The sequence below is a fragment of the Kogia breviceps genome, chromosome 3, assembly GCF_026419965.1.
Source record: "Kogia breviceps isolate mKogBre1 chromosome 3, mKogBre1 haplotype 1, whole genome shotgun sequence".
Classification (NCBI taxonomy): Eukaryota; Metazoa; Chordata; class Mammalia; order Artiodactyla; family Physeteridae; genus Kogia; species Kogia breviceps.
The window spans coordinates 183,578,441-183,601,212 of NC_081312.1; the positions used below are offsets into that span (position 1 = coordinate 183,578,441).

The 22,772-nt window shown below is 36.8% G+C and overlaps 1 protein-coding gene across 5 annotated transcripts in view; it reads right to left on the reverse strand.

Moving 5' to 3' along the window:
• The window catches only part of TRDMT1 (tRNA aspartic acid methyltransferase 1), a 61,435-nt gene that overhangs the window by 25,823 nt on the left and 12,840 nt on the right, over window positions 1-22,772 (reverse strand). For 4 of the 5 annotated variants that reach the window (XM_059059205.2, XM_067030496.1, XM_059059209.2 and 1 more), the window contains exon 2: window positions 2,830-2,939. The exons of the other annotated variant lie outside the window; for it this stretch is intronic. In XM_059059205.2, coding sequence (XP_058915188.1) covers window positions 2,830-2,939 — 110 coding nt within the window. The remainder of the gene's footprint in view (window positions 1-2,829; window positions 2,940-22,772) is intronic. 5 annotated transcript variants of the gene reach the window in all.

Below are 22,772 nucleotides of genomic sequence, written 5' to 3' on the forward strand. Positions count from 1 at the left end.
AGCAATTAAATAAATTGAATTCATAATTAAGAACCTTCCCACAAAGAAAACTCCAGGCCCAGGTGGCTCCACTGATGAAATTCTATCATTTATAGAAGAACTGATACTTGTTCTTCACAAACTCTTACAGAAAGTATAAGGCTATGTATAAATATAAAAACCATACAAATATGTTATGAGGAAACTACAAAAGTCACCTATAAAGATAAATGCAAAAATAATTAACAATATTTTAACAAGTGAGATGTAGCATAACATAAAACTGATGGTATATCATGACAAGTAGGATTCAATCCCAGGAATGCAATACTGACTTAACATTCAAAAAAGGAATTGATATGATCACCATATTATCAGAATACAAGGGAAAATGATATAATCATGTCAAAAGATGCAAAAAAAAAAAAAGCATTTGACAAAACTCAAAACCTGTTCATAATACAAATTCTCAGAAAACAAAATAAAAGGAAATTTCCTCAACTTGATAAAAGGCATCTATGAAAAATATACGACTAACATCTACAAACTGATAAATGACTGAATGTTCTCCCCTAAGATCTGGAAGAAGGCAGTGATGTCCACTCTCACATGTTTTATTAAACATTGTAAAGAACGTCCTAGACAATGCAACGAGGCAAGAAAAAAAGTCACACTGGCTGGAAGGGAAAAGTAAAACTCTTTTTTTCTCAGGCAATATAACTGTACATGTTTAAAAATCAATATTAAAGTTACCAGAACTAATAAGTCAATATAGCAAAGTCACAGGATACTAGGTCAATAAATAAAAATAAGTGTAAGACTAGTATACTAAATATTACAAAATATAGGTGATACAAATTAAAGAAGACCTAAATAAGTGAAGAGAGATACCATGTTCATGGATTGGAAGACTCTCTTTTATGAAGATATCAGTTCTTCCAAAACCAATCAGTGAAATTCCAATCAAAATATCTTTTTTTTTGGTAGAAATTGGCAAGCTGATTCTGAAATTTACACATAAATGTAAATGAGAGTGTAGCCAAAATAATCTTGAAAAAGAAAATCAGAAGTTTGAGAACTTATGTTGCCTAAATTCAATACATATTTTAAAGCTATAATAACCAGTTTTATATGCACTTAGGAAAAAAATGACCTCTACCTCAGACTACACACAAAAAGTAACTTTAACGGGGTCATAAACCTAAATGTAAAAGCTCAAACTATAAAACTTCTAGAAGAAAACAGGAAAAAAATGGGGTAAACCAAGATTTCTTAGGACACACAAAAAAGTGTCCCATAAAAAAAAAAAAAGTAACTTCTGCACTTTGATGAACACAGTTAAGGAAATGAAAAGACAAGTTACAGATTTGGAGAAAATATTTGTCATACATATTTCTGACAAGCAACTTGAATCCAAGAAACTTAAACAACTCTTAAAACTAAATGATAATAGCACAAACATACCAAATAAAAACTGGGAAAGAAATTTCATCAAGAAAAACATAGAAATGGACAATAAGCACATGAAAAAAAAACTCAACATTATTAGTCACCAGGGAAATACAAATTAAAATCACAGTATCACTGTATGCTCACAAGAGTGGCTAACATTTAAAAGACTGGCAACAGCAATTGTTGGTAGGGATGTGAAACAACTGAAACACTTAAACATTGACTGTGTGACTGTAAAATGGTATGAACACTATGGAAAACAGTTGGCATTTTCTCATAAAGTTAAAGAAATTTGCCACATGATACAGCAATTCTACTCCCAGGTATGTATCCACAAGAAGTAAAAACAAAGTCCACACAAAAACTTGTACATGAATATTCATAGCAACTTTCTTATAACAGTCAAAAACTGGAAACAATCTAAATGTCAAACATCGTGTGAATGGATATACATTTTGTAGTATGAAATATTCCACTGTACAGAATATCACTGAACAATAATGAAGAGCCAACTACTGATAGATAACAACAATGTGGGTAAATGCAAAAAATATTACACTAAACAAGAGAAGTCATACTCAAAAAAATTACACTCATGATTCTATTTAGGGTATAACTAGAACTGGAAAATTTAATCTGTAATGACTGAAAGCAGATCAACGGTTGCCTGGGGTTGGGGTCAGAGACCACGTAAAATGAGGCATTAAGGAACATTTTAGGGTGATGGATGTTTTAAGTCTCGATTGTGGTTACACAGTATATATTGGTCAAAAGTCAAACTACACACTTTACAATGAGGGCAGTTTATTGTATGCAAATTATGGCTTCATGAGAAATTTGTGTGTAAAATGTTTTACAATGTGAAATTGGGAGAAAAACACAATTTCATATTATTTTAAAAATAACAAAAGTGTTAAACACTTCTGCTGAGTTCATCACAGGCAAAATGGTATCTTTAACTTTGACAGGTTTCAACAAGAAGCATTCAACAAGTAATATCCAATCACTTTTTTTACTCTCTTTTTTTCACTCCTGCTATATATATATTGCACATGAGTAATGCTTAAAAATAAAGAATTAAGTAAAGTTTAATATCATTACAGAACCAAGAATTTAGAAGTCAAGCATATTCTTACATTTCAATTCTTCCTCTCAGAGACCAAAATACTGATCGTCTTTCTCTAAAACTAGAAATTTTAAAAAAGGAAAAAAGGAAAAAAATAACATGCTATCTTCTGACAGAATAAAAAATGTTAATTTAATTCCCTTCTCCTAAACTTTTTCATTTATATATGACTTATCTTCAAATGAAGACACCAGAAACCAGTATCTTACAGTACTCCTCAATCACATTTTCCTTGCTATATATAGACTTATTAAAACAATATTGTTACTCACTTCAATTGTCTTGGCCAGTAACTGTGTGTGAGGAAAATTATACTTGTATACTTCGTTAGCGACAGTGTTTATATCAACGGCAGCCACCACTTGTGCAGGTATACAGCTTTCTGTAATGATAAGTGGAATAACTTAAAAGGTAAAGTCCTTAACAACAATTTGTTCATCGTAGAGAGAAGCCAAAATAACAGAATTTTGTAGTACATTTCCTCACTTCCTCAATTATCTGGCCAGATCTCAGGTTGTCAGTGGACAACAAAGCCAGGAGGAGCTAGGCGCAAAGTAGAATATTTATGTACCTCTGGTTCATCTCTCTCAACAGCATTCTCATGCTAAAAATAAGATTTAAATATTTTCGTCATTATCTCTTATATTTGCTTTCCTTCCTCCATTAAGATACACATTTATGAGTCGAATGGAAAGTTTTCCTAAATTAAAACAAACCAAAAATAGAAAAGTGAAGTACAGTAAGTCCCCTACATACCAACGAGTTCCATTCTGAGAGCGCATTCATAAGTCCAATTTGTTCGTAAGTCCAGCAAAGTTAGCCTAAGTACCCAACTAACACAATCGGCTATATAGTACTGTACTGTAATAGGTACTGTACTGTAATACTCTTCACACAAATAATACATAACAAACAAACGCAAAAAATAAAGAAAACATTTTTAATCTTACAGTAGTTTGCATTGTTGTCGCTTGGTGCTTCTTGGCAGTACCAGCTACATCACTGCTGCTTTTACACTTGCTTCAGGACATCCTCAGCTTGAAATAAAGATCCTGTACTACTGTACTCTATACAGTACTGTACAGTAAAGTACACATAAGCAGAACCACTTGTAGAGGATGCACGCATGTGACAATGTACGCCAGACACGTGAACTAACTTATGTGATTCGACATGAGAACACAGGTTCACATCTTTGAAAGTTTGCAACTTGAAGGTCTGTATGTAGGGGACTTACTATATATTCTTAAAAGCCACATCACTTGGAAATTTATAAATAAATTAACTAACATTTGTTCCTCAACTTCTAACATTAATACAATACTGCTTCCCAATACCCCTGAAAATGCTTTTAGGTTGGTAAGTTTCAGGTAAATTTGTTTTGTTTTTTTTTTTTAAATAGCTTTATTGACATGCAACTCACATATCACAAAATTCACCTGTTGAAAGTTTAGGTAAGTTTTTAAAGGAGATGAAAAATTAATTGTTGTCCAAATTAAAAAGCTCACAGACTAAAAATTAAAAATTTTGACAGAGAGAAGGTGAGAAGAGCAAGAGAAATAATTACAAGGGCATGTCTTCCTTCACTGCCCATCCTGTCTTGCTGCTAATGAAAGGTATTTTTTCATAATGCTTTCAGATTCAGAGAATTTTGTCATAGTCTTTAAATGGCAGTCAAAATTTCAACCATGTAAACGTAGCTGCTGTTATATTTTGCAATTATTACCCTCTCTGCACTTCTTCCCCGAACACATACAAACCCAATTATGTGTAAACCCTGTCCCAAATCAGTAGAAAATGTGAAGTTTTTAAAATAAAAGTATTTGCGACATCTTAGGAAAACCATCAGAGAAAATGTTACAAAATTACATAGTAGCCCCAAATAGCTATTTCTTTAATAACCGTTTCTGTTCATAGTTAAATTAGGCAGTCCAAATATCAAAATATGAAAAAGAAAAATATTAGGATGTGAGGAGCTAGGCTTCATGCAGCAGGCACCTGGAAATAAAACCCAGATCACAGAAGATGGGGCAAGGAGGGAAGCTCACACACATTCAGGAAACAATCACAACCCTACACTGAGGCCTACAAGAGATAATGCCAGAGAGAAAACAGGGGATGAATGTGTCTAAGTAAATATTTACTACATGTATACTACTAGGCTCAAGACCATGGGCTAGGACCAGTTATCTTCTAGGTACCCTGCTGCACTGTATGTAGGTCACTGGAACTTCAAGGTCCAGTTAGTAATATCATAGACAGCTGCCTCTAAGTGAGTTTAAATTCAATAACTAGTTTACTTGCCTTTGTATAAAGTCAATTTAAGTTCTAAATTATATCTCTGTCAAAGGCATCAGAGAGATCTTGAAACATAAATCAAGGTTTTTCAACAAACTAATTAGTATATAAGGATCAATTTGCAAAATCACAAACCTTATAATCCAGGTCAAGAACTATACAACTACTAATCATTTTAAGAGAGCTCAGAATTAAATAACTTCACTGAACTATTCCACTGTTTTGCTAAATAAGATATGTTGTAATTGGCATGATGCTTGTCTTTCTGTTATACATACAGCAAGCTCGGATTGCCTGGAGTTAGTTGATATGATTTTTCTCCTTTTTCAGGCTGACTGAAAATCCACAGTGATGTACCAAATCTCTACCATAATCAATAATTAATTTTATGTTCTTGTATTAAGTGCCTGGAAGACATAAAAACTGATAAAACTCAACTGCCAAATGAGTGTTTTATGTGGTGATGAAAGAACTGATGAACTGAAAATTCTTTCTCAGGAAACAATAGATTTTTAAAGTCAATAAACAACTGCACTGTTTGCACATATTTTAGACTGTTATAAAATAGGATCTACCGCATGACCTAAAAAGTTATTTCCATGATGAAAAATAAACATACTAAGACCTTACTGACGCTAATTCAACCTGCCTGTTCAAAACAGATTGTTTTGGTGTATGAGTGTGTAACCAAGGAAAAAGTTGAACTTATAAATAACACTCTTAAAATCAAGCCTTTCAACTGTATCAAAATCTTAAATTGAGCACCAAAGACAAGTTGTTTTGGTATTTCTTACTGTACACTTTAAATCTATAGCCTCCAAAAATCTTTGTTAAGCTGCATACACAGAGTTTGAAAATGTTTAAGTAAAAATAACCACACAAATATAATTCAACAGATTTTTGCCTAAGTGAGCTCCATCACTTAAGTGATCCAGGAGTAGTAATTCTCAAAGGGGAGAGAGAATTGGAGAAATGGGATCCATAGGATCTTCTGGGGAAGCAGAAGGAGAAGATGGGTTTTCTGTACTTTGATCTATTGCTTTACCTGGATTTTATTCATGGTATTTCAGTTATCATTCTAGACTGCATATTTATCAACAAGAAGCATAGGTACTAAGACATTCCAGTTAGAGAAATGCAACATTGGGGGCTTCCCTGGTGGCGCAGTGGTTGAGAATCTGCCTACCAATGCAGGGGACATGGGTTCGAGCACTGGTCTGCGAAGATCCCACATGCTGCAGAGCAATTAGGCCCGTGAACCACAACTACTGAGCCTGCACGTCTGGAGCCTGTGCTCCACAACAATAGAGGCCGTGATAGTGAGAGGCCCACACACCGTGATGAAGAGTGGCCCCCACTTGCCACAACTAGAGAAAGCCCTCGCACGGAAATGAAGACCCAACACAGCCAAAAATAAATAAATAAATAAATAAAAATTAAAAAAAAAAAAAAAAAAAGAAATGCAACATGATTTTAAAGGATTGTCAGATTAGATTAACAAGGAAAGGTTAAGGGGTATCATACTCCCATTTATATGAGACCTAAACTAAAAACCGGCACATTAAATTATGTCAAGAGAGACTTCTAGGTGAAACGTTAGAAATGTCACAGAAAATGAAGATTGGTTCAAGATGGTGTAGTAGAAGGACGTGCTCTCACTCCCTCTTCTGAGAGCACTGGAATCACAACTAACTGCTGAACAATCATCCACAGGAAGACACTGAAACTCACCAAAAAAAGACACCCCACATCCAAAGACAAAGGAGAAGCCACAGTGAGACGGTAGGAGGGGCGCAATCACAGTAAAATCAAATCCCATAACTGCTGGGTGGGTGACTCACAGACTGGAGAACACTTATACCACAGAAGTCCACCCACTGGAGTGAAGGTTCTGAGCCCCACGTCAGGCTTCCCAACCTGGGGGTCCAGCAATGGGAGGAGGAAATCCTAGAGAATCAGACTTTGAAGGCTAGTGGGATTTGATTGCAGGACTTCGACAGGACTGGGGGAAACAGACTCCACTCTTGGAGGGCACACACAAAGTAGTGTGTGCATCAGGATGCAGGGGGAAGGAGCAGTGACCCCATAGAAAACTAAACCAGACCTACCTACTAGTGTTGAAGGGTCTCCTGCAGAGGCGGGGGGTGGTTGTGGATCACCGTGGGGACAAGGACACTGGCAGTCAAAGTTCTGGGAAGTACTCCTTGGTGTGAGCCCCCCCAGAGTCCACCATTTGCCTCACCAAAGAGCCAGGTAGGCTCCAGTGGTGGGTCGCCTCAGGCCAAACAACCAATAGGGAGGGAAGCCAGTCCCACCCATCAACAGACAAGCATATTAAACTTTTACTGAGCTCTGCCCACCAGAGCAACACCCAGCTCTACCCACCACCAGTCCCTCCTGTCAAGCCTCTTAGACAGCCTCATCCACCAGATGGAAAACAGCAGAAGCAAGAAGAACTACAACTCTTCAGTCTGTGGAACGAAAACCACATTCACAGAAAGATAGACAAAATGAAAAGGCAGAGGGCTATGTACCAGATGAAGGAACAAGATAAAACCCCACAAAAACAACTAAATGAAGTGGAGATAGGCAGCCTTCCTGTAAAAGAATTCAGAATAATGATAGTGAAGATGATCCAGGACCTCAGAAAAAGATGGAAGTAAAGATTGAGAAAATGCAAGAAATGTTTAACAAAGACCTAGAAGAATTAAAGAACAAACAAAGGGAGATGAACAATACAATAACTGAAATAAAAAATACACTAGAAGGGATCAATAGCAGAATAATTGAGGCAGGGATTTCCCTGGTGGCACAGTGGTTAAGAATCCACCTGCCAATGCAGGGGACACGGGTTCAAGCCCTGGTCTGGGAAGATCCCATATGCCACAGAGCAACTAAGCTTATGCACCACAACTACTGAGCCCGTGTGCCACAACTACCAAAGCCCGTGTGCCTAGAGCCAATACTCCGCAACAAGAGAAGCCACCTCAGTGAGAAGCCTGCGCACCGCAACGAAGAGTATTCCCCTCTCGCCGCAACTAGAGAAAGCCCACGTGTAGCAACAAAGACCCAACATACCCAAAAATAAATAAATAAATGTTAAAAAAAAAAAAAAAAAAAAAGAATACCAGAGGCAGAAGAACGGATAAGTGGCCTGGAAGACAGAATGGTGGAATTCACTGCTGCAGAACAGAATAAAGAAAAAAGAATAAAAAGAAATGAAGACAGCCTAAGAGACCTCTGGGACAACATCAAGCCCACCAACACTTGTGTTATAGGGGTCCCAGAAGGAGAAGAGAGAGCAAAAGGACCCGAGAAAATATTTGAAGAGATTATAGTCGAAAACTTCCCTAACATGGGAAAGGAAATAGCCACTCAAGACCAGGAAGTGCAGACAGTCCCAGGCAGGATAAACCCAAGGAGAAACACCGAGACACATAGCAATCAAACTGACAAAAATTAGAGACAAAGAAAAATTATTGAAAGCAATAAAGGAAAAATGACAAATAAACATACAGGGGGAACTCCCATAAGGTTAACAGCTGATTTCTCAGCAGAAACTCTACAAGCCAGAAGGGAGCGGCACGATATATCTGAAGTGATGGAAGGGAAGAACCTACAACCAAAATTACTCTACCTGGCAAGGATCTCATTCAGATTCCACAAAGAAATCAAAAGCTTTACAGACAAGCAAAAGCTAAGAGAATTCAGCACCACCAAACCAGCTTTACAGCAAATGCTAAAGGAACTTCTTGAGGTGGAAAACACAAGGGAAGAAAAGGACCTACAAAAATAAACCCAAAACAATTAATAAAACGGTAATAGGAACATATATATTGATAATTACCTGAAATGTGAATGGATTAAATGTTCCAACCAAAAGACACAGGTTTGCTGAATGGATACAAAAACAAGACCCGTATATATGCTGTCTACAAGAGACCCACTTCAGCCCACATACAGACTGAAAGTGAGGGGATGGAAAAAGATATTCCATGCAAATGGAAATCAAAAGAAAGCTGCAGCAGCAATCCTCATATCGGATAAAATAGACTTTAAAATAAATAATGTTACAAGAGACAAGGAAGGACACTACATAATGATCAAGAGATCAATCCAAGAAGAAGATATAACAATTATAAATATATATGCACCCAACATAGAAGCACCTCAATACATAAGGCAAAGACTAATAGCTATAAAAGAGTAAACCAACAGTAACACAATAATAGTGCAGGACTTTAACACCTCACTTACACCAATGGAGAGATCATCCAGGCAAAAAATTAATAAGGAAACACAAGCTTTAAGTGACAAAACAGACCAAATAAATTTAATTGATATTTATAGGACATTCCATCTAAAAACAGCAATATTACACTTTCTTCTCAAGTGCACACGGAACATTCTCCAGGACAGATCACATCTTGGGTCACAAATCAAGCCTTGGTATATTTAAGAAAACTGAAATCATATCATGTATCTTTTCCAACGACAATGCTATGAGATTAGAAATAAATTACAGGTGAAAAACGTAAAAAACACGAACACATGGAGGCTGAACAATATGTTACTAAATAACCAAGAGATCACTGAAGAAATCAAAAAATACCTACAGACAAATGACAATAAAAACACGATGATCCAAAACCTATGGGATGCAGCAAAAGCAGTTCTAGGAGGGAAGTTTATAGCAATACAATCCTACCTCAGTAAACAAGAAAAATCGCAAATAAAAAATCTAACCTTACACCTAAAGGAACTAGAGAAAGAAGAACAAACAAAACCCAAAGTTAGTAGAAGGGAAGAAATCATAAAGATCAGAGTAGAAATAAATGAAATAAAAACAAAACAATAGCAAAGATCAATAAAACTAAAAGCTGGTTCTTTGAGAAGGTAAACAAAATTGATAAACCTTTAGCCAGACTGATCAAGAGGGAGAGGACTCAAATCAATACAATTAGAAATGAAAAAGGAGAAGTTACAACAGACACCATAGAAATACAAAGCATCATAAGGAACTACTACAAGCAACTCTATGCCAATAAAATGGACAACCTGTAAGAAATGGACAAATTCTTAGAAAGGTATAACCTTCCAAGACTGAACCAGGAAGAAACAGAAAATATGAACAGGCCAATCACAAGTAATGACATTGAAACTGTGACTAAAAATCTTCCAACAAACAAAAGTCCAGGAACAGACGGCTTCACAGGTGAATTCTATCAAACATTTAGAGAAGAGCTAACACCCGTCCTTCTCAAACTCTTCCAAAAACCTGCAGAGGAACACTCCCAAACTCATTCTATGAGGCCACCATCACCCTGATACCAAAACCAGACAAAGGTTCTACAAAAAAAAGAAAATTACAGGGCTTCCCTGGTGATGCAGTGGTTGAGAGTCCTCCTGCCGATGCAGGGGACATGGATTCGTGCCCCGGTCCGGGAAGATCCCACATGCCATGGAGCAGCTGGGTTCGTGAGCCATGGCTGCTGAGCCTGTGTGTCCGGAGCCTGTACTCCACAACGGGAGAGGCCACAACAGTGAGAGGCCCGTGTACCGCCAAAAAAAAGAAAAAAGAAAATTACAGACCAATATCACTGATGAATATAGATGCAAAAATCCTCAACAAAATACTAGCAAACAGAATCCAAAAACACCTTAAAAGGATCATACCCCATGATCAAGTGGGAATTATCCCAGGGATGCAAGGGTTCTTCCATATATGCAAATCAATCAATGTGATACACCATATTAACAAATTGAAGAATAAAAACCATACGATCATCTCAATAGATTCAGTAAAAGCTTTTGACAAAATTCAACACCCATTTATGATAAAAACTCTCCAGAAAGTGGGCATAGAGAGAGCCTACCTCAACATAATAAAGGCCATATATGACAAACCCACAGCAAACATCATTCTCAATGGTGAAAAACTGAAAGCATTTCCTCTAAGATCAGGTACAAGACAAGGACATCCACTCTTGCAACTATCATGCAACATAGTTTTGGAAGCCCTAGCCACGGCAATCAGAGAAGAAAAAGAAATAAAAGGAATCTAAATTGGAAAAGAAGAAGCAAAACTGTCACTGTTTGCAGATGACATGATACTATACATAGAGAATCCTAAAGATGCTACCAGAAAACTACTAAAGCTAATCAATGAATGTGGTAAAGTTGCAGTATACAAAATTAATGCACAGCAATCTCTTGCATTCCTATATACTAACAATGAAAGATCAGAAAGAGAAATGAAGGAAACAATCCCATTCACCATTGCAACAAAAAGAATAAATTACCTAGGAATAAACTTACCTAAGGAGGTAAAAGACCTGTACTCAGAATACTGTAAGACACTGATGAAAAAAATCAAAGATGATATAAACAGATGGAGAGATATACCATGTCCTTGGATTGGAAAAATCAATATTGTGCAAATGACTATACTACGCAAAGCAATCTACAGATTCAACGCAATCCCTATCAAATTACCAATGGCATTTTTTACAGAACTGGAACCAAAAAAATCTTAAAATTTGTATGAAGACACAAAAGACCCTGAATAGCCAAAGCAATCTTAAGGGAAAAAAACAGAGCTGGAGGAATCAGACTCCCTGACTTCAGACTGTACTACAAAGCTACAGTAATCAAGACAATATAGTACTGGCACAAAAACAGAAATATAGATCAATAGAACAGGATAGAAAGCCCAGAGATAAACCCACACACCTATGGTCAACTAATCTATGACAAAGGAGGCAAGGATATAAAATAGAGAAAAGACAGTCTCTTCAATAAGTGGTGCTGTGAAAACTGGACAGCTACATGTCAAAGAATGAAGTTAGAACACTCCCTAACACTATACCCAAAAATAAACTCAAAATGGATTAAAGACCTAAATGTAAGACCAGATACTATAAACCTCTTAGAGGAAAACATAGGAAGAACACTCTTTGACATAAATCACAGCAAGATCTTTTTCGACCCACCTCCTAGAGCAATGGAAATAAAAACAAAAATAAACAAATGGGACCTAATGAAATTTAAAAGCTTTTGCACAGCTAAGGAAACTATAAACAAGACAAAAAGACAAACTCAGAATGGGAAAAAATATTTGCAAACGAATCAATGGACAAAGGATTAACCTCCAAAATATATAAACAGTTCATGCAGCTCAATATTAAAAAACAACAACAACAACCCAATCAAAATATGGGCAGAAGACCTAAATAGACATTTCTCCAAAGAAGACATACAGATGGCTAAGAGGCACATGAAAAGCTGCTCAACATCACTAATTATTAGAGAAATGAAAATCAAAACTACAATGAGGGGGCTTCCCTGGTGGCACAGTGGTTGAGAGTCCGCCTGCCAATTCAGGGGACACGGGTTTGTGCCCCGGTCGGGGAAGATCCCATGTGCTGCGGAGCGGCTAGGCCCGTGAGCCATGGCCGCTGAGCCTGCGCGTCCAGAGCCTATGCTCCGCAACAGGAGAGGCCACAACAGTGAGAGGCCTGCGTACCACAAAAACAAAAACAAACAAACAAACAAAAACAACTACAATGAGGTATCAGCTCACACCAGTTAGAATAGGCATCATCAGAAAATCTACAAACAACAAATGCTGGAGAGGGTGTGGAGATAAGGGAACCCTCTTGCACTGTTGGTGGGAATGTAAATTGATACAGTCACTGTGGAGAACAGTATTTTTTAAGGTTCCTTAAAAAACTAAAATAGAATTACCATATGACCCAGCAATCCCACTACTGGGCATATACCCAGAGAAAACCATAATTCAAAAAGACACATGCACCCCAATGTTCACTGCAGCACTATTTACAATAGCCAGGTCATGGAAGCAACCTAAATGCCCATCAACAGACAAATGGATAAAGAAGATGTGGTACATATATATGATGGAATATTACTCAGCCATAAAAAGGAACGAAATTGGATCATTTGTAGAGACGTGGATGGACCTAGAGACTGTCATACAGAGTGAAGTCAGAAAGAGAAAAACAAATGTCATATATTAACACATATATGTGGAATCTAGAAAAATGGTACAGATGAACCGGTTTGCAAGGCAGAAATAGAGACAGATTTAGAGAACAAACATATGGACACCAAGGGGGAAAAATGGGGGGTGGGTTGGGATGGATTGGGATTGACATGCATACACTAATGTGCATAAAATAGATAACTAATAAGAACCTGCTGTATAAAAAATAAAATAAAATTTTTTAAAAATTAATAAAAGGGATAGAGAAAATACCAAAAAAAAAAGAAATGTCACTGAAAATACATGCGTAATTCCTGCTCTTAAATATGTTTCTTATTAAAGTGGGCAAGAAACACACACACACACACACCACATTTGAATAATGGTTATTGTCCTTCTTTTTCTAATCACACTTTCTGGAAAAGTTGAAGGGGAGAATATCTGGTTGGTAGTAGTAAAAAGGTACAAGTTCACATTCTACCTGCCTTTCCTAACCAAATAAATCAAACAGTTTAATTGTTCATGGATAGCTAAGGTGGGGAAGAAAATCAATATTTTAAAATATAAATATAAAATTAACTGGTCTACTTTGACATAAGTAGCTTTTTTTCTTCTTTTCCTTCTTTTTTTTTTGTGAACTGTATCTCATATAGGTGAGTAGTTCTTGAATTACCTCATTATAATCACATCTGAAACATCTAATCAGATATGTTAACACTGACATCTAGTTGTGAAATGGAAGATCAGTTGAATACAACTAATGTCTATTTCTTTTCATTCAAAGTGATAGTTTAATTAAGAATAAAAGTATTAAGCAAAAACAGACATGCAAGGATTCTGAATTTAAAATAATTACCAAAGTATATTACTTGTTTCTTTTTAAAGATTTTTGCATTTCAAAAATCACAAAATCAGTGACATTTCTTTACACTAACAATGAAATATCAGAAAGGGAATGTAAAAAAAACAGTCCCTTTTTAAATCACACACGCACACACCAAATAAGAAACAAAAAACAAAAACTTAGGAATAAACCTGACCAAGGAGGTGAAAGACTTATATGCTGAAAACTATGAAACATTAATAAAGGAGACTGAAAATGATACAAAGAAATGGAAAGATATCCCATGCTCTTGGACTGGAAGAATTCATATTGTTGAAATGGCTATACTACCCAAAGCAATCTACAGATTTAATGCAATCCCTATCAAATTACCCATGACATTTTTCACATAACTAAAACAAACAACTCTAAAATTTATATGGAATCAGAATTGCCAAAGCAATCCTGAAGAACAAAGCAAGAGGTATAACCCTCCTAGACTTCAGACAATACTATAAAGCTACGGTAATCAAAATGGCATGCTACGGCACAAAAACAGACATATGGATCAACGGAACAGAATAGAGAGCCCAGAAATAAATCCACATACATATGGACAATTAATCTTTGACAAAGGAGTCAAGAATATAATACATTGGGGAAGTCTCTTCAATAAACAGTATTGGGAAAGTTGGACAGCCTCATGTAAATCAATAAAGTTAGAACACACCCTCACACCATACACAAAAATAAACTCAAAATGGCTTAAAGGCTTAAACGTTAAGACATGACACCATAAAACTCCTAGAAGAGAACATAGGGAAAATGTTCTCTGACATAAATTGTATCAATGTTTTCTTAGGTCAGTCTCCCAAGGCAACAGAAATAAGAGCAAAAATGTGCAAATGGGACCTAATGAAACTTACAAGCTTTTGCACAGCAAAGTAAACCATAAACAAAATGAACCAAGACAACCTACAGAATGGGAGAATGGGAGAAATATGTGCAAATGATGCGACTGACAAGGGCTTAATTTCCAAAATATACAAACAGCTCATACAACTCAACAACAGCAACAACAACAACAAAAAACAATCAAAAATAGGCAGAACTAAATAGACATTTCTCTAAAGAAGACATACAGATGGCCAACAGGCACATGAAAAGATACTCAACATCACTAATTATTAGAGAAATGCACATCAAAACTACAATGAGGTATCACCTCACACCAGTCAGAATGGTCATCATTAAAAAGTCTACAAATAGGGCTTCCCTGGTGGCGCAGTGGTTGGGAGTCCACCTGCCGATGCAGGGGACACGGGTTTGTGCCCTGGTCCGGGAAGATCCCACGTGCCGCGGAGCAGCTGGGCCCGTGAGCCATGGCCGCTGGGCCTGCGCGTCCGGAGCCTGTGCTCCGCGACGGGAGAGGCCACAACAGTGAGAGGCCCACGTACTGCAAAAAGAAAAAAAAAAAAGTCTACAAATAATAAATGCTGAAGAGGGAGTGGAGAAAAGGGAACCCTCCTACAGTGTTGGTGGAATGTAAGTTGGTGCAGCCACTATGGAGAACAGTATGGAGGGTTCTCAAAAAACTAAAAATAGAGTTGCCATATGATCCAGCAATCCCCCCCCCACCCGGGCATATATCTAGATGAAACTATAACTTTAAAAAATACATGCACCCCTATGTTTATAGCAGCACTATTCAGAACAGCCAAGATATGGACACAACCTAAATGTCCATTGACAGATAGATGACCGGATAAAGAAGATGTGATATATATATACAATGGAATACTACTCAGCCATAAAAAAGAACAAAATAATGCCATTTGCAGTAACATGGATGGACATAGAGATGATCATACTAAGCGAAGTAAGTATACAGTATATGTATATGTATGCACGTTAAGAAAAAAAGCAAATGTTGCCAGGAGCTGTATCTTGATGGTAGAGGTGTGTGCCAGTAAACAGTTGTAACTCAATGCATTATTTTATCCCACCAACACAACAGTCAAAAGAATAAAAAACAATAAGAATTAAACTACATTGACATAGTTTTTTAGAGATCAATAAGAATTAGCAAATGGCCCAAAATATAATGAGTTGAAAGCTACCTATTTAAATACTTAATAGAATTCAAGGGATAGAAATCTGTCTTCTCCATTTTTCTCATGACATTTAAGACCTTCACCTTAAGCTCTTAAATTAAGGGCACAACCATGTTTAAAAACACATTTATCTAAATAAACACATGTAATCCAGCCTATTACAGGTTTAAACAACAAAGACTATTTTACATAAATTTGCTGTGAGTTAAATGAACACCTATGAATGGTTCATCATTATAAAATGTTGAAACGTTTTTGGTGATGCTTTCTCCTAATTTAAAAGATGACAATTTCTGACATAGTCATCTGACAAAGTCAATGAAAAAATGACAAGTCATATAAGCATCAGTACCCTGTACCTAGTTAGTTGTGAATGAAAAAGAAAGACTTGTAAAAATATAATTACGTTATCAATCATGAGGATCCCTAAGATTCAACTAGAAACTTCTCTCCTGCCATTGAGCTCCTCTTTGCTTTATAGTAAACCCTCCTTGAAAGCTTATACTGTATTTTTCATCATTATAAACTTTATGAAGTTTTAAACCCTATCCTGAATTTCTGCTCTAGGCACTTCTAAATGAAGAATTAGGTTTCAAAATTCTGCACTAGCCCAGAAAGTACAGGCTGGTCCTAAGACCTCAAAGGAAAATGCACCTCTATTACTTCATTCCTCATTTTCCTCCTCCACACTCCTCCTGGCTAGCATATGCAAACCTTTTCCCACTAAGCCACATCGTGGTCGACAAATATTAGCTGTCATTGGTTTTTTTTAGATCAAGGCTGTCACAGGCACACCCTACAAAGATCTTTTATTCAAAGTGTGTGTGTGTGTGTGTGTGTGTGTGTGTGTGTGTGTGTGCGCGCGTCTGTTCACGTGTCCCGAGAAAGAACGATTTAGAATATGGATATCTGAGAAGTTAGCCCTTTCTCTGCCTGTGTTTAAATTTTAGCTCCACCATTTCCAACTGTGTGACTCTGACAAGTTCCTTGACCTCCTTATGCCTCAGTGTCTTTACCTGTAAAACAGAGATAATAAAGTACCTACGTCATAGTCTTCTGGGGATTAAATTAATTAATACCTCTGAAGGTCTTACATTTGTGCTGGCCATATAGTAATCACTCAATAAACATTTGCTATTATTATTATCAAAAGGAAGAATATCGAATGCTAAGAAAAACCAGGTGTGATAGGAATTCTCACTACAGATATGAACATGAATCGAGGACTCGGTGTTTTAGGAGTAGTAGTTTGACAGTAGGTATCCAAAGTGTTAAAAGTTGCTTTGGACTTACCAATTTTATCTTTGGGCACATATCCTAAGATATGGCAGGCAGAATAATGACCCCTCAAAGATGTCCACATCCTAATCCCTGAAGCCTGTGAAATGTCACCTTACATGGCAATGGGGACTTTGCAGATATGACTAAGGATCTTATTAAAAAGAGATTATCCTGGCTTAAGATGATAGGCCCGATGTAATCACAAGAAGGACGGAGGGGGGTTAGAGTCAGAGAAGGAGATGTGATGAGGGAAGCAGAGGTCAAAGTGAAAGATTCGAAGATGCTACACTTCCGGCTTTGAAGGAAGTGCAGGAAGGGGTCATAAGCCACCTGTAGGGTGACCTAAAGACACTGGAGAAGGCCAGGAAACAGATTCTCTCCTATGGCCTCCAGAAGGAACCAGCCCCGGCGACACCTTGATTTTAAGACATCTGACCTCCAGAACTGTAAGATAATATATTTGTGTTTCTTTAAGCCACTAAGTTTATGGTAAATTGTTATAGCAGCAATAGAAAACTAACATATAAGGCAATACAGAGATGTAGAGAAAAGATTCACATAAAGTATAAATGTTATTTTATTTATAATAGGGAAAATTACAAGCAACCTAATTGTGGAAATTCCATAAAATGGAATGTCACACAACCATTAATAACCAAGTTTACAAAAATACATTTAATGGCAAGGAAAAATTCAAGATATTCTAAGTGAAAAAAGAAAGCTGTAATTTAATGTTCATGGACACATGCAGAATGCAGACTGAAAACACATCATCTAAATCCTCAGCAGGGTTTACCCCTGCGTGAACATCACATATTATTTTCATTTTTAAATTTTCTTCTTCATTTGTGTAGCATCAGGACTTGTGCAGACCATAATCTCTGGAGTAAAGAATACGGCATGTCTATATGTATCCCCACCACACAGCACAGTAACCGACACAGAAACCAGTCAATAATTATGTCCTGAATGAATGAGTATGTTTTCAGTATTTCCCAATTTTTAATAAATGCATTATAGATACAGTTAAAAATAAAAAGAGCACTAAACGTAAAAATGATTTTTTGGGGGGGGCCACACCATGCGGCATGTGGGATCTTAGTTCCCCGACCAGGGGTCAAACCTGTGCCCCCTCCATTGGGAGCCCAGAGTCTTAACCACCAGACCACCAGGGAAGTCCCCCAAAATGATATTTTTAAAATATTCGACTTCACTAGTAATCAAAAAATTAAAATAACAATTTCACCTAGTAAATTCTATAGTCTTAAATACTATATTGGCATATCTATGGTCACACAAACACTATGAGATTTAACTGGTATGTCCTTTTAAAAAGGAACTTGACAATATCATCAATCTTTAAAATGCTCATACCCTATAACTTAGTCACTATTCAACAAATATTAATTGAGCATCTGCTCTGTGCAAGCACTATTCTTTTTTTTTTTTTGGTGGTACACGGGCCTCTCACTGTTGTGGCCTCTCCCGTGGTGGAGCACAGGCTCCGGACACACAGGCTCAGCAGCCATGGCTCACAGGCCCAGCCGCTCCGCGGCATGTGGGATCTTCCCGGACTGGGGCACGAACCCGTGTCCCCTGCATCGGCAGGCGGATTCTCAACCACTGCGCCACCAGGGAAGCCCTCAGCACTATTCTTGATGCCAGGGATACAACAGTGAACAAAATAGAACAAAAAAAACAAATCCTTACACACAAAACAAAATTCAGACACAAAACATCCCAACCTTATAGAGCTTATGTTTTAGAAGGAGAGGCAATAAAAAGGGAACCCTCTTGTGCTGTTGGTGGGAATGTAAATGGATACAGCCACTATGGAGAACAGTATGGAGGTTCCCTAAAAACTAAAAACAGCACTACCATATGATCCAGCAATCCCACTACTGGGCATATACCCTGAGAAAACCATAATTCAAAACGAGTCATGTATCACAATGTTCACTGCAGCTCTATTTACCATAGCCAGGACATGGAAGCAACCTAAGTGTCCATCAACAGATGAATGGATAAAGAAGATGTGGCACATATATACAATGCAATATTATTCAGCCATAGAAAGAAACAAAATTGAGTTATTTGTAGTCAGGTGGATGGACCTAGATTCTGTCATACAGAGTGAAGTAAGTCAGAAAGAGAAAAACAAATACTGTATGCTAACATATATATATGGAATCTAAAAAAAAAAAAAAAAAATTGTTCTGAAAATCCTAGGAGCAGGACAGGAATAACGACACAGACTTAGAGAATGGACTTGAGGACCCGGGGAGGGGGAAGGGTAAGCTGGGACAAAGTGAGAGAGTGGCACTGACATACATACACTACCAAATGTAAAATAGATAGACAGCTAGTGGGAAGCAGCCGCATAGCACAGGGAGAGCAGCTCGGTGCTCTGTGACCACCTAGAGGGGTGGGGTAGGGAAGGTGGGAGGGAGGGAGACGCAAGAGGGAGGAGATATGGGGATATATGTATAGATGATTCACTTTGTTATAAAGCAGAAACGAACACACCATTGTAAAGCAATTATACTCCAATAAAGATGTTAAAAACAACAACAACAAAAACATAAACAGAGAGTAAGATGGGCAGTAATTAGTGCTGAGGGCGAAAATCAAACAGAAAGGGGTATGGGGAGGCAGGGCAGAGGGTGCAGTTTTGGATGCTGGCCAGGGAAGCCCTGAGAAGATGCCTGAGAAGAGTAAACACGGAGGACCAGGCATGTGTCTGTGTGGGGAGCGCATCCCAGCCAAGGGCAACCTCACTGAGACAGGAATGTTCTTGGAGCGCATAGGACAGCAAGATCTCCACCCCGCTCCACTCCCGGGAGCTCATGCTGAGGGCAGGACAATATGCAGCCTCCCCGACCCACTTCTGTGGCCACGCTCATCCACACCACACACACACACACATCCCGGACGTACGCGCCCAAATATAAGACAACCAGCATAAGAGCCAGTCGCCCATTTTCCACATGAGGCTATCCAAAGTTAGATGTACAGCCATTTCCATTATATAGACGATGAAAGGAAATGACTTCATGTTATATAATTTATTAATTTCGTTATATAAACGTATTTTAAATAACAGTCTTATTATGTTCATTTAGAAATATTACTTTTTCCACTCAAATTTCATGAAACAACTTTATTCTATATGCATCTTTGAAATCATGGTCTTTATCATCCATAAAGCCACTTTTCAAGTTGTCTACCACAGTTTTCAAAAGCACATCAACTTTTCTTCAGAGTTACTTAAGATCTAGCATTTTTTGAATTCATGCATGATAATGTCACTGGAAATTTTATGCCAACCACAAATACCCATTAGCTATTTGTGATCTCCACAAAGTAACCCGGTACTGTATTGCTTTGTAATGTAATTTCTAGAAGGTTTGTTTACAGTGATATCTAATACCTGTAACGGTAAGCTCATCCTCCCAAAAACTGTCTCTAAATTCAGCTGTATGATCTTTCATCAATTCCACCAAGTGACCTCAACAAGCATCCTAAACTGGTATTAAGTTTTTTCAGGCGAATGTAACTTATCCAAGCAGCATTTTATTACTTTGCTGTTCAAAATACAGTAGTTGAGGAATATGAAGATCCTTCATGAGAACTAAAATATAAGGTCATATCCTCTTTTTGGAGTACTATAACTTTAGGTGGAAAAATGAATATATTGCACTGAAGAACTTATGACAAATATGTCTTTAAGGGCATATGTATATATGTTTGGGTTTTGGTTTTGTTTTTATTTTAAATAATGAAATCACAAGCCCTTTGATGTTACAATCATGGGAGAAATGCAAAAGAATCTCGTATTAGAAACAGACCTCTGGATTTTAAGTATGTTTCCCTAGCCAAATACTGAAATGCCAACCCACAAAAAAATCTGTAAAATTATAGATTCACATCTTTTCCCCTCAAGCATGGTCACCAACATTCTGACAGTTTAAAATTAACTGAAGGAAATCTCATTGGATGGAGAGTAAAGCAGAGATAAATGATCAGTAGTAAGCAAAAATCAACAAACATTTTTTTTAAACAATCAACTCAGCAAATAATAACCACGAAAGTAAAATGAGGCCACAAAAATAAAATGCCTTCTGAAGAAACAGAGAAATTACTCTGGAACTTTATTACCGTCTGAATCTCAGGGATTTTAGGAAAAAAATTTAAATAAGGTAAAATTACTTATTTAGTATCTCTTATTTGATCTATTAAAGTTCAAAGTACTTCTAACTAGAATTGTGTAACTGTAAAGCCTTTGAATTATGGATTCTTTTTGGACCGAAATTCACCTATAATTATGGAACATGCCATAGTCTATGAGGGTCGTGTATGTGCTAAAAGGCTCTGGCATTTGTTGCTTAAATTAAGTCTCATTCACTGAGTACAAAGGGATTATTAAATTCGCTATTAAGTTTGAACAAAAATCACTAATAGATGTGGAAGAACTATTATGATTAACTCTCTAATAGAGCTGTTTTACGTTAGTCCAAGGTTTTTTGCTAGGTTTGTGGTGATTAAAAGTCCCAGAATGAAAAGAACTAGTAGATAAAAGTAAAAGCAACTATTGATCCAGGTAAACTAATGGTATTTATAGTATTTTTTAAATCTCAACATACAATCTACCTATTTTCCAAAACTGAGATGTATGGTTTTTGGTTTTTTTTTTTTTAGCTTTTAGGCAGGATGAAAGCTGATTGGCACTATTTCTGAAGAGCACGTTTTAGAAATATTCCTGATAATTTTCCACGGGCAAAGCAAAAAGCCAACAGAAATCCTAAGAAGGCTCTAGACACCAACAAATACCAAATTCTACATGTAACATTAAACTCATACACCTTTATGATAATAATCATTCTGTAATCACTTATAGATTTGCTGTCTAACCTCTTCCTTTCAACTTTCCTTTAATACTCTTCCTTTCAACTTTGCATACAAAGAGGTAATATTTCCTGTCAACTTGCCATACAAACAGGTAACATTTCTTGATAGGAATAAAAGGATAAAGATAAAACACTTGAACTTCATTATTTTCACCATATCTCATTATTAACACACGATTAAAATTCTACATTGAGTTAAAACCAACTTATTCTCAATAGACGTGATTATTTTGAGAAATGTTTTATCATGTGGTACAGAAAAAAATCTCTATTATCTATTAAAATTTCACATATAATCATGCATACAAAAACTTTTCATGATTCTACTTGTTTGGCCACTCTCCAACACACACACACACACACACACACACACACATATATACATTTGTTCTGTGTCTTGCATAACCACCTATTATCCCTCAAAACACTACCCATGGACCAACTTTGGAAAATGCTGACTTAGCTCATCCAAAAAAAAAAAAAAAAAAGAGAGAGAGAGACCTTTATGATTCAGACTTAATAACTAAGCTTAAGCTTGTCACAGTATAATGGTGTCTACTTCAAGCTATACATATTTCATAGCAAACATGACCCTTGTTCATTTATTCATTCATTCAACAAATATGTGATAAGTGATGTTCTAGACAAAATCTATCCTATTATGGAGCTTATATTCTAGTGCAGGGGCAAACAACAAATAAATAAGTATGTAAGTATATAATATGCCTAACAATGAAAAGTATTATGGGAAAAAATTAAGCAGAGTTAAGCCAGACAGTGTGGGAGA